This window comes from Bubalus kerabau, chromosome 1 (genome assembly GCF_029407905.1).
Source record: "Bubalus kerabau isolate K-KA32 ecotype Philippines breed swamp buffalo chromosome 1, PCC_UOA_SB_1v2, whole genome shotgun sequence".
NCBI lineage: Eukaryota > Metazoa > Chordata > Mammalia > Artiodactyla > Bovidae > Bubalus > Bubalus kerabau.
Window position 1 is genome coordinate 187,834,427 of NC_073624.1, and position 12,858 is coordinate 187,847,284.

Genomic DNA, 12,858 nt, shown 5'->3' on the forward strand with positions numbered 1-12,858 from the left:
ACTTTGACTTATGATGTTTTCAAGGACACACTTGAAGGTCCTGAAGAGGCAGAGCTTTCTTCTTTCTTACATCCACCCACGGCATTACAGAGCCATCAGTACAAGGTATCAGTGGTAGGTTGGCATCTGCAGAACTCACCACTGTTAACTTCCCTGGAACTCTTAAGCTTGCCTCATGGTTGGGGAATTCCCTGGTCCAGTGGTTAAGATTCCGTCCTTCTATTGCAGGGGGCATGGATTCAATCCCTGGTGGGGGAACTAAGATCCTGCAAGCCAAGCCATGAAGGCACAGCCAAAAACAGGAGAAAACCTGCAAAATGTGCCTCATCCTTGGACTCTGGACTCCACTGGAAACGGCATTTCAGGTCATCTGTCTCCACACCCTACGTGCACCCATCCCCCCAGGCCTGCAGAGGGCCCCCAGGGTAAAGCAGTTCCCTAGCTGATGGTCCAGGCTGCTGACGCCCACTTAAGGCAGGGCCAGTCTCCTTCCTCGTGAGGGTCCTATGACAGCCTCTGTTTCTTCAAGTGTAAATGGGGACAGTGCCATCCCCCTTAGTGACACTAAATGACCTCTGGTTCCAAGCTGGAAGGCCCAGTTCGGCCCCTCTGGACCACTGCCCATCACTTGGATCTTCTGGGCCTGTTTTCACACCTGCAAAGTGGAAATGATGCTACTTGTCTAGCATCCTGGGTTTTTTTGGATAGAGAAAACATGTTACAAGTTACAGAAGTGCCTAGTAGGCTACAGGGCAATTTGCAGACAAAAGACACCATCAAATGCATCTGTAAAAGGCATTTATTCTGAGAATCTAAAACCTGGACAAAGAATATTGAACTTTGTAAAAAACAAAAAACAAAAAAAGCCTACACAGGATTTCGGTGTTTATTCCTAATACATTAAACCACCTAATAATGAAGAAAAAAAAGAGAAACTTTTAAAACAGTATTGCTCCAGTTTGTCTGTAGTTATGTGACTTAAAAATATCCCTGTTCTGTTGAGGTATAAGCTGCAAACTTTGGTAAAGTTAGAAACATTAACGAATCATTCCCCAAATACAAAACTCCCCCGACAAAAAAAAAAAAAAAACACAACCAAACCCTAAAGTTATTAGCTTCCTTGGTACATATACAGTAACTACAAAAAAAATAATAATTTCATTTGGAAAAGGTGTTTATTCATTTTAAAAGGTTTCCCTCTTGTAATTCCCAATTGGTGAATTGAAAATTCAATTTCGAGGATCCACAAAACCCTGATCGTCCCCACTTGCTCACCTGGGGTCCCCAGGGAGGCACTGGAGGACCCGAGTTTGAGAATCCGGTTGGCAGTGTCAATAATTCAGTGCTGAGAAAGAGCCCCAGGTTGAAAAGGAAGGAGGGACCAAAGGCACTTGAACGTGGCCCCGGGCGTGGCTTCCGTGGCATCAGGTTGGGACGGCGCTGGGCCAAGCGTCGGCCCCCACGGAGGGGAGGGTCCGGTGGAGGTAGCTTCGGTGCGGCCCCAGGTTTCTGCTCCGGTGGCCCGTGGCCTCTGTGTGCGGTGGGGACGCGGAGGCAGCCCAGTGGGGGATGGCTTGGAGGTGAGGATTTCAACTGGCCCCAGTGGGACTTCTCCGCTTTTCCTTGGAACAGTTTCCTGCTGGTGATGCAGGGCCAACACCTGGGTGTGGTGACATCCAGGACCACAGCCTCGCTGGGTCTTTGGCGATGGAACTTCACCTCTGGGGGCCCGACCCACCAACCTTGAAAAGATTGTTCTAGGCAGCCCGGTGCCTTCTTGCGAGTCGGTGGCGGGGATGGCTGAGAACTCAACTCTGGGAACTCAAGCAGCCTTCACACCAACTCGTTTCTAATCCCATCCTCAGAAGAAAAACCATTTTTTGAAAAACTTTGTTTTGGGTTTTTTTTTTTTTTTTTTTTGCTCATAAAATTGCAGGCTTTTTGTTTAAAACCAAAATAAAAACACTGAGAAGTCCAACTTTGTTCCTTCCTTTGAGCCATAATACAAACTCCTGAAAAAATTCATAGATTAAACAAAAAAAAAACAAAAACGGGAAGACGAGGCAGTTTTAGGGAGTGGAGGAAAAAACTACATGTTTAAGTTAAGCCCACTAAAAACGAAATGGGGGCCACGGACCCCTCTGATAACGTTTGTTTTTTTTCTTTTTTTAAAATACTCGGCGAGAAGTGCTTGAAGATCACCGCCCGCTGCCATAGCCGGGGAAGAGCTGGCTGAGGACGGCCTGCAGTGGCTGGTTCACGGTCATGGCGTAGCTCCGGCCCAGGTCATAGCGACAGGCCGGGCAGCTGAACACCTGGGCCTTGAAGGACCTGTCCAGGCAGTCCTGTGGGAGAATGGGGCGGGTGAGAGGTGATCCTGGCCACCCATGGTCCCCTGGGGCACCACCAGGCACCCAGAGGCCCCTGGCAGCCCATGACCAGCCTGGCTGCCCCAGGCTCATCAAAGACACCAAGGTCGGAACTTCCCAGCGGTCCAGTGGTCAGGACTCTGAGCTCTCACTGCCAAGGGCCCACGTTCGATCTCTGGTCAGGGAGCGAAGATCCTACAAGCTGATCAATCAGTGTGGCCAAAAAAAAAAAGAGACTCCCAGGTCATCCTAGCTGCCAGGCTCCTGCACCTGGAGGTCACACCACCTGACGGATCTACCCCGGCTCTCTTGTCACTGGTGCTGGAGTCCCCTGCACAGAGGACCCTTCCCCAAGGTGCCCTGGAACATCAGGATGGTCCTGCCTCACCACACCCTGTCTGCTTTCAAAACAGCACCTTCCTCCTTCGGGAACTGTCTGATGGACTGATGTGCTTGTGTGTTAACAGAGCAGACGCTCCCCACGATCGGGGGTTGTATCTCCCTGATGTTCCGCACACCAAGCACAGGACCCAGCACAGAGCACAGGCTCAATAAAGACGTGTCAGTGAGAGGACAGGAGGAAAGGGGGGGAAGGATGGAGTTTGGATTCTGAGCCAGACTTCTGGGTTCGAACCGCTGTCAACCAAACAATGCAGGGGGCAGTGTGTGGAGGAAGAGTCAGTGGAGACTGAGCTGCAAGCCTGGGGGGCCCTGGACAGCTAACCTCCCCATGAGAGGAACAGGCCATAGATGATGCCCACAGGGGCACAGACACCTGCACAGGTATGCACACCTGAAGGATGGCACAAGGCAGCTGGGTGAGGGGCAATGCCAAGCAGGTAAAAACCTGCTGCCGTTGGAGGAGGGCAGTGGCTTTTGCTTCCTATATTTAAAAATCCCTGCATTGTTTTCCAGTATAAAGTCTATAGCTGATCGCAGACCAAGAGATAGTACTTTGTGCTCAATGTGCTGACTCAGGTTCAAAATCAGGTGCTGGACTGCTTCGAGCTTCACAGTGGCCAAGAGGTGGAAACACCTAGAGCTCACTCACAGATGATGGATCAACACAACGTGGTCCATCTGCATGCTGCAGTGTGACCCACCCTTCACACGGAAGGAGATTCTCACCCAGGGAACAACACGCGTTCCCTGATGCTTCTGGAGAGGAGCCAGACCCAGAAGGACACATACTGCCTGATGCCACTCACAGGAGTTCCTTGGAGGAGTCAGATCCACAGAGACAGTAAGTATCAGTAGAGGGTGGGGTCAGGGGCTGGGAGTCAGTGTTTAACGGGGACAGGGTTTCAGTTTGAGAAGATGGGAAAGATCTGGCTATGGGGCCTTTTAAAGTCCCACAGCCAGAAAGGAGAGAGTTGGAGGTCAAACCCAGGCAGCTGATCCCAAAGATGTGCTCTCTATGCCACTCCACCACGCCTCTGAACTTGGGTCCCACGTGGCCTGGGGCACCGGCAGGTATCTTTCCCAGCCTCCATCAGGCCACATGGGATGTGAGCACTGACCGAGTGCTCCACGTTCTCAGGGTCCCTCCCCTGGTCTGACAACTGACCCAATGCCCTGGACGCAGCTCGGCGACCTAGAGTGAGCAGGTGGTAGGGACAGTCCCTTCTGAGCCGCCTGCCTGTAAATTCCTACAGACTGACTCTGGCCAGAAGGCGTGGCAAAGATGCCGTGCATGCATCCCGGTGCTTCCCAACTCCAGGGACTCCTGGAACCAAGTAGGTGGGGCCAGGGATGCTGCTCAGGTCCCAGGACACCCCCACGATAGAGAACGATCCAGCCCCAAAGCGGGGAGAGACCCTGGTCCAGGACCCATCTCAGCCTCTCCCAACCTCTCTTTCAAAAGCTTCAGACTGGAGACCGCTTCCCTCCTAGAACTGACCGCTGGCTGGAGGCTCCAGCCCCACTCACCAGCCCTCATTGTGGGGACAGGCCCTGGCTACTCCCAAGTGCCAGGATGCTGCCCCGAGGCCCCTCTCAGGGGGCAGGTTAGTGCCACCTCATCTTCCAGAACGACTTCCTCCCAGCTCCTCTAGGTGATAAGTGCCTCACACCTCTCTAGCCCTGCCTGAGGCCCACTTAAATCATTTAGTGTGACCAGACGGCAGGAGCAGGAGAGCAGCCCTTCCTCTCCCACCCTGGACCCCCAGGCGGGAAGATGCTGGAGAAGACCAGTGTGCGACCCCCACGAAGGTAGGCATGCGCCAGCCTGCTGAGGGCCCAGCAGAGGGCCAGCGTGGCTGGAGGCGCAGGGTGGTGGCAGGGCAAAGGGCACCTGTGATGAAGGCTGGTGGGGGAGGGGAGAGCAACTGTAACCCAGGCAGCCCGGGCAACAGACCCTGAGGGCCAGGAAGGGCAAGGGGCAGGCGTCCGAGTGAAGCCAGCAGCCCCAGGGTGCCGGCAGGGGTCAGCGCGCCCTCCAGGGCCTCCCGCCGCCCGCGGCCGCCCCTCACCTTGCACACGTTGTGCTGGCACACGGTCGTGATCGGGCGGAACACCAGCTCCTGGCAGCAAATGCACTGGAACGTCTCCTCCACTGTGCTCAGAAACTTCTGAAAGCGGGAGAGCAGGTGTGTGAGTCCGGCAAAGGCTCGGTTCCCCAGAATGAAGGAGCACGACAGCTCTCCAGATGCCTGCTCGGCCCTCGCCCTGGGGTTCCGAATCTCATCTTCCTGCCCCTGCCCTGGGAGGACACGAGTCGCTGTGACCCTCTCTGAGGACCAGAAGACAGGGGGTCTGGAGCCGGGCGGAGCGCATGTAGGCTCGAGGCCAAGACCACACTCCGGCAGCGCCTGTCTCAGTGCAGAGCCCAGTCCTGCGACACGCAGCGCCACCGGCCCGCCGCTCAGACACCCAGGTCCAGCACAGCGCCACCTGCCCACCGCTCAGGCACCCAGGTCCAGCAGGGGCCAAAATGGAGAAACACCTGCTTTCTTGGAGCCTGGGGCCCAGCGGGGAAGGCCGAGTATAGGCAGGTGAAGACAGAAATACAGCAGGGAGCAAGGCGGGGCTGCCCCGGAAGGACAGGGCGGGGGCACCAAGAGCCCTCCACGGAGAAGCTGGCCTGCCAACAGAGAGACCTGAAGGACTGAGCCTCAGGCCTCCTGAGACCTCACATCTGAATCCTGGGACCTGAGGACCTGTCACCCACCACGCACAGTAGAGGGGACTTGGCAAGAGGGATTAAGTTAAGGCCCCTGAGATGCGGATGACCCCGGATTCCCAGGAGGCCCAGTGTCATGACAGGGTCCTTATAAGAAGAAAGGGGGGGTCAGAGGCAGAGAGACAGGAGGTGCTGAGCTGCTGGCTTGAGGATGGAGGGAGGGGCCATGAACCAGGGATGCAGCGCCTCTAGAAGCTGGAAGAGTCAGGAGTCGAAACTCCCCAGGAGCCTCCAGAGGGACCAAACTTCCCCAGGCCTGGGTTTTACCCCTAAAGGCTCATTTGTTAGGGCAGCCACAGTGATTTCACACAGGAGAGAGGTTGAGCCAGGAAGGCTGTGAGGGAAGGTACTCTGGGCAGAGAAACCCATGAGAGAGAAGGCTGTGAGACAGGATGACAGGGAGGAAGAGACCAGAAGCAGAGGATGTCAGCAGTAACAGGCAGCGGGCCCAGGGCTCAGGAGGGTTTGGGTTTGATCCTGACCGTGAGCCAAAGAGAAGTGGTCCCCCACCAGGCAAGGACAGAGGACGCCAAGGCCAAGATACTCGCCTGCAGTGACCCATCAATGTCACTCTACCCACTAAGGCAGGAGGAACAAAAAAAAAAAAAAAAAATAGTCCTGGTTTGGCAGTTTCTGGGAAATTTGAAAACAGAATGATCCTAGGATCTGGCAATCCCACTTCTAGGTTTATACCCAACAGAGCTGAAGGCAGGGTCCGAGAGTCACCTGCCCACCCATGTTCACAGCAGCCAAAGCTGGAAACACCCCAAGTATCTAATGAGAGACAATGGGGAAGCAAATTCCATTCATGTGGTGGAATGCTACTCAGCCTTAGAAAGGAAGGAGGTTCCACATGGATGGACCTTGAGAACGTGATGCTCAGAGAGAGAAACCAGACCCAGAAGGACACACACTGTCCGATCCCACTCACAGGAGGTCCCTGGAGGAGTCAGATGCACAGACAAGAAGTAGATGGTGGGGCCAGGGGCTGGGGGAGAGGATGGGGAGTCAGCGTTTCACAGGGACAGTTTCGCTTTAGGGAGATGAGAAAGTCCTGGAGATGATGGTGGCAATAGTCACACCACAATGTGAATGTGCTCAATGCCACTGAGCTGAGCAGTGTAAAGAGTGAAGATGGCTGATTTCACATCACCTCCATCTTATGATAGTGAAGAGGAGAGGCCCCGGCCAGGCAGGAGAGCTCACCGGCCCGTCCTTAAGCGACTTCAGGATCTCAGTCCACAGCTTCATGTTGCTCTTGTCCTCCTTGATAAGGCTGCTCTGCTGGGTGGTGAGACTGTAGGGCTCCACCTTGGTCTTCTTGGGCGTCCCTCGCGAGGACCCATCACCTCCTGGAGCAGAGCGGGGGCGGGTTGAGGATGGAGAGTGGAGGGGGGCCCCCGCCCCTGGGTGCGAGGGTGGCCGCAGAGACACCCACCGGCCGACTTGCTCTTCCGCTTGCCCTTCCTGGGGGATGTGAAGCCCTCCTCCCTGTCCTCCTCCTCCTTGTCCAGGGCTGCCTGCTTGCTGTTCTCCTTCTCCTTTCTGGCCAGGGCCTCCAGGTAGCCCTCGGGATACTGCAAGTGGGAGAAGACAGGCCGGTCACCCCTACCCGGTCCGGACCCAGAGACAGACTCCATGCTCACTCAGCCTCAACCCAGAGGTTTCCACCGACCCGACTCTGGAGCAGTGACTGAGCACAGAGACTCACGGGGGCAAACACAGACACACAGCCTGCGCCTCGGGGTAGGGGTGGCGGGGGAGGGGGCAGAGTGAGATCCCGCACATTAGAGGCAGCAAAAAAGACAGTCTTGTGTTGCTGCTGCTGTTGTTTAGGCTGTGAACCCACACAGCATGGGGGATCTTAAGTTTCCCAACCACGGACTGAACCCAAGGCCTCAGCAGCGAAAGCCCTGAGTCCTAACCACTGAATTGCTGGGGGATTCCCAAGATAGCCTTTATTAATTTATTTATTTTGCCACATACCCCGAGGCTTGTGGGATCTTAGTTCCCAGACCACGGATTAAACTAGGGCCCTTGGCAGTGAGAGCTCGGAATGTTAACCACTGGACTGCCAGGGAACTCCCCCCAAGACGGTCTTAACAGTTTTCCATTTCTAAGAGAAGAAGTAGGCAAACTTTTTCCAGCCAGGCAGTAAGAATTTCAGGCTTTATGCTGCCAAGAGCCAGCCCAACCCCCGTGGGGATGATGGGCATGGCTGGCCCCCAAGATGATCTCATTTACTAACCACCAGCCCCAGGCCTTAACTCCAGGACCCTATTCTGATGGGTCTTACGTTCCTCCAAGCCCCAGAAGGCTTTATTAGAACCCCACTTCCTTTTTGTTTCAGTTTGGCCTGAGAGGCATGTGGGATCTACGTTCCCTGACCAAGGATTGAACCCACACCCCTTGCAGTGGAAGCTCAGAGTCATAACCTCTGGATCGCCAGGGAAGCTCCTAGAAACCCCATCTCTAAGGCACCTATGGGAGAAGGCAATGGCACCCCACTCCAGTACTCTTGCCTGGAAAATCCCATGGACGGAGGAGCCTGGTAGGCTGCAGTCCATGGGGTCGCTAGGAGTCGGACACGACTGAGTGACTTCACTTTCACTTTTCACTTTCATGCACTGGAGAAGGAAATGGCAACGCACTCCAGTGTTCTTGCCTGGAGAATCCCAGGGACGGGGGAGCCTGGTGGGCTGCCGTCTATGGGGTCGCACAGAGTCGGACACAACTGAAGCGACTTAGCAGCAACAAGGCACCTACAATCACGTCCAATTCTCCAATGTTCCATCAACAAACCCTCAAGCTTTTCCAGCAACGTGAATGTACAGTGAAGACTTAAGTCCTAAATAAAAATCTTCCTCCCACTAAACAGTTCCTGACCCTCGGCTGTCTGCCTCCTCAGTTCCTCAGCTTCTGAATTCCCTGCGGTATAAACACTGCTTCAAAAGACAACTCTCTGCGGCTCCCCCAGGGGGCAGGCGCTATCAGACTCTCAACAGCAATTAAGATTCCTGAAATAGCCCCACCACGACATATCAGCTGTAAAGCCGCTCACCGTGAGGAACAGAAAACACCGTAATTATAGTGCAAAAAGGCAGTGTTCCCCAGGCACTGGGTAAACTCTTGGGAAAGGAAGATTCTGCAGCCATAGAGGTAAGCAATTGGTCCAAGGGAACGATCCACCTTATCTTTACACTTAGACTTCTCTCCATCTATTAGGGCTTCCCAGGTGGTGCTAGTGGTTAAGAACCCGCCTGCCAACACAGGAGACATAAGAGACCTGGGTTTGACTCTGGGTTGGAAGATCCCCTGGAAGAGGGCATGGCAACTCACTCCGGTATTCTTGCCTGGAGAATCCCATGGACAGAGGAGCCTGGGGGGCCACAGTCCATGGGGTCGCAGAGTCGGGCACGACTACAGTGACTTAGCACACATGCACTCCCTATTAATATTAATATATTTAGACCAATTGTGTTGGTTTGTCAGCTTTGGGGTTAGGAAGGGGTGACAGACAGAAAGGAAGGAGAGATGGGGACTTCCCTGGCGGCCCGGTGGTTAGGACTCTGCTTCCACTGCAGGGTGATCCCACATGCCACATGGTGCAGTCAAAAAAATAAAGAGAGAGAGAGAGAGATGGAAGAGAAGAGGAGAAGAGAGGGGGGAGGGGACTGGCCAAGAGAAGAGATCAGACTCCAGATTGATTTCGGATAAGCGCCTCTAACATAGCACCAATAAGGAAGCCCAGCTCTCAGTTCTAACCACAAAAGCAAAGCCTTGGGGCTTCCCTGCTGGTCCAGTGGTTAAGAATCCGGGTGCCAACACAGGGGACACTAGTTTAATCCCTGGTCCAGGAAGATCCCATGTGCTGCACAGCAATAGTCCATGCACGACAGCTATTGAGCCTGTGCTCTAGACTCTGGGAGCAGCACCTACTGAAGTCCGAACACCCTAAAGCCCATGCTCCACAACAAGAGAAGCCACTGCAGTGAGAAGCCCAGGCATCAGAGAGAAGAGTAGACCCCACTTGCTGCAACTAGAGAAAGCCTGAGTGCAGCAACGAAGACCCAGCACAGGCAAAAGATAATAAATAAATCTTTAAAAACATTATTAAAAAAAAAAGGCAAAGCCACGTGCACACCTGAGCCACCATCCCCTCAACATCCTCTGGTTGAAGGACAAGGAGGGGAAAGCCAGGGAGGTACCAGCTGTTCACAACATGGAAATCATCCAGGATGAGAGAAACCCTGGAGAGCATGGCCCTGCCGGCCAGACGCTCCCTGCCCAGGCCCCCGGCTGGCTCTGGTCTGGCCTCAAGTGCTGGCCTGGACGCACCTGCATAGTCAGCCCCAGCTTCTTGATTCGGTCCTTGCCCTCCTTGGTCCAGGGTCCTGGCTCCACGTCATCTCGACGTAGGAGGAAGCGCCACACCAGGAAGCCGGACTTGCCCTTCTCGGGCCAGTACCTGACAACCTATGGAGGGAGTGGGGCAGGGGTCAGAGGGGATCATGCTAGCATGGGAGGGGGGGACAGGCAGGTGCAGCCACAGGGGCCCCGCTCACCTTATAGATGCCGTCGTACCGGTTGCCCTCGATGGGCGCATACTTGCTGTGCTTGCGGCCCTTGACGTTCCGCACCACGCGGACTGGCTTCCCCGACCGCCAGTCCTTGGCCTCGGCCCCTTTGAGGTCGTTGATGGGGGCAAAGCAGTTGAGAGCCAGAGCCCTGCGGGGCAAGGCGGGCCCATGCTCTGGACAGTGTCCCCCTGAGAGAGGGGGCTGATCGCGTCCCAAGCCCCCAATCACATGAATGCGTAACCTTCTTTTGAAAGAGGGTGCTTGCAGGTGGAGTCAAGTTTGGCAGCGGTCAGAAAGGACTAGGGTAGGCCCTGAATCCAATGACCTTGTAAGGAAAGGGAAACTGAGGGACTTCCTTGGTGGTCCAGTGGTTAGGACTCCGAACTCTCACTGAACTATTCAGGGAACTAGATCCCACATGCCGTAACTAACAGTTCACATGCCTCAAATTAAAAACAGACAGACAATAAAACACGCATTTCCCATGCCACAACTAAAGACCCAGCACAGACAAATTGGAAAAAAAAAAAAAAAAACACAAATGTGGGCCAGGCCAACAGGCGTGTTCCAACGGAGGGCACAGAGGCCTGGGAGCAGGGGGGTGAGAGGTCAGCTCAGCTGCCCTCCTTTCTTAAACAAAGATATTTAGGCAAAGAGTTTTCAGGAAAGCAAGAAATATCAATTTAGATTTCTACTAACAATGGAATGCTAGCCTATGCCTTGGCCTTTCTCAACACTGGAGAATCTGGGCAGCTTTACAGGATAAATAAATAGGAACTCATCATTGCTTCAACGTGTATTTCTTTGCTCACTAAAGATGAATACATTTTCATGGTCACTGGGGATCTCATTACATTGTGGAGTGATTTGCACATCCTTTGCTTTATTCTGCTAGTTTTTCTTATTGATTTGCAACAGCTCTTTACATAGAATAGTATAACCATTAGGTATCCTGTTTATGGCAGACTTTTCCCCCCTTTTGATGGGTTTACTCTTACAATGAATTGTCTTAGGATATGGGTACCTCCTGAATCTTCTAGGCGCAATCCCACAACCCTCACCTGCCTTTTCTGCACACTTATGGCTTTTGTGCGATTTATAATATTTAAAGGTCATCAGATCTCTATCTTTTCCTTTGTGCTCTATGTTTATGCTTTATCCCATCCTGTAATTGGGGCTCAGGAAACTCCTGCCCACCTACTGGTGTTACAAATAAAGTTTTATTGGAACAGAGCCATGCATACCTTCTTCCGTGGGCTCTGTGGCTGCTTATGTGCTATAAGAGCAGAGTTGAGTGGCTGTCACAGAGACTGTGCAGCATGCAGAGCCAAATATGTCTATTATCTGGCCTTCTGTGGGGAAGTTTGCTTCACTGTGACTGCCTGACTGACAATTGGACAGAGCAGGGAAGAGATGGACCCTATGTACCACTACATTGGTTTCTGGCCATGATATGTGGCATGTGGGATCTTAGTTCCCCGACCAGGGATGAAACTCGAGTGCACTGCAGTGGGAGGGCAGTGTCTTAACACCGGACTGTCTTAACACTCTTAATGGGGATCTAACTTCCTGCATGTAATGCCTCCAAAACAGAACACAGCCCCTCCCCTGTGTAGCCAGCTGAGGATGAGGCAGATGTGCGCTTGAGAAACAGTAACACTCTGCTCTGCAAACCTGTTGGTGTTGGTAAGTTTCTGATCACAAGACTGTTCCGCAGTCCGCTTGTTTCCGGAAAGGTCTCGTCCACCGCTACCTGTGTACGTGAACGAGTTCCCATGGTCCTGAAAACGACACAGGGGGCAGGCTAAACCCTGCATGCACGGGAAAGGGGAGACACCCTCAAAACGAAGCCAGGCATGCCCATGAGGATGCCAGCTGCCAAAGAACCAAGACGTCAGAACCAGCAACCAAAGAAACAGATAACACCAAGAGCTGGTGAGGATGTGGAGAGACTGAACCCTGTGTGTGGCTGGTGAGGATGGACACTGGCATGGCCGCTGTGGAAAACGGTATGGACGTTCCTCACAAATTAAAAACAGAATCACCAAAGGCTAGCAATCCCATTTCTGAGTTTATACCCAAAAGAACTGAAAACAGGGACATGAAGAGATCTGTGCAGACCCAGGTTCATAGCAGCATTATTCATAGTGGCTAGAACGTGGAGACATCCCAGGCATCCACGGATGAGTGACTGGATAAACAAAATGTGGTCCAGCCACACATCAGAATGTTACCCAGTCTTAAAAAAAGGAAGGAAATACTGACACCTGTTACAGTGTGGATGAACTCTTAAGAACAAGATGCTCAGGGAGATAAGCCAGACACAGAAGGATAAATATATGATTCTACTTATATGGCAGATCCACAGACAAAGAAAGCAGATGGTAGAGGTCTGAAGCTGGGGGAGGGGATGGGGACTCGAGTGTTTAGTGGAGACAGAGTCTTGGTTTCGAAAGATGGAAAAGTGTCTGTGGATGGATGGTAGTGATAGTCGCAGGACAGCATCAATATGCTTAATCCCACTGAGTGGTGCACTTAAAAACAGTTACGATGGTTAAGTTTTCTGTTAACGTGTATTTGCCACAGTTACACACAAATGAAACCAGCTCCCCACACTCACCACATCATCCTCATACCCTCCAGCCAGGACCAAGGAGTAGGCCCCGTGATTGCTCCGGCCGTGGATACCCGCCACGTGAGGTCGATGGACCCCCGACTCGCTGACCTG

At 53.2% G+C, this 12,858-nt stretch overlaps 1 protein-coding gene across 1 annotated transcript in view; it reads right to left on the minus strand.

Moving 5' to 3' along the window:
* Window positions 1-781: 781 nt before the first annotated feature.
* Window positions 782-12,858, minus strand: part of UHRF1 (ubiquitin like with PHD and ring finger domains 1) — a 33,208-nt gene continuing 21,131 nt past the window's right edge. The window contains exons 10-17 of the mRNA XM_055546813.1: window positions 12,751-12,855; window positions 11,805-11,911; window positions 10,116-10,278; window positions 9,889-10,026; window positions 6,989-7,127; window positions 6,757-6,902; window positions 4,841-4,939; window positions 782-2,345 (exon numbers count right to left, since the gene is read on the minus strand). Coding sequence (XP_055402788.1) covers window positions 2,199-2,345; window positions 4,841-4,939; window positions 6,757-6,902; window positions 6,989-7,127; window positions 9,889-10,026; window positions 10,116-10,278; window positions 11,805-11,911; window positions 12,751-12,855 — 1,044 coding nt within the window. The 3' untranslated portion in view covers window positions 782-2,198. The remainder of the gene's footprint in view (window positions 2,346-4,840; window positions 4,940-6,756; window positions 6,903-6,988; window positions 7,128-9,888; window positions 10,027-10,115; window positions 10,279-11,804; window positions 11,912-12,750; window positions 12,856-12,858) is intronic.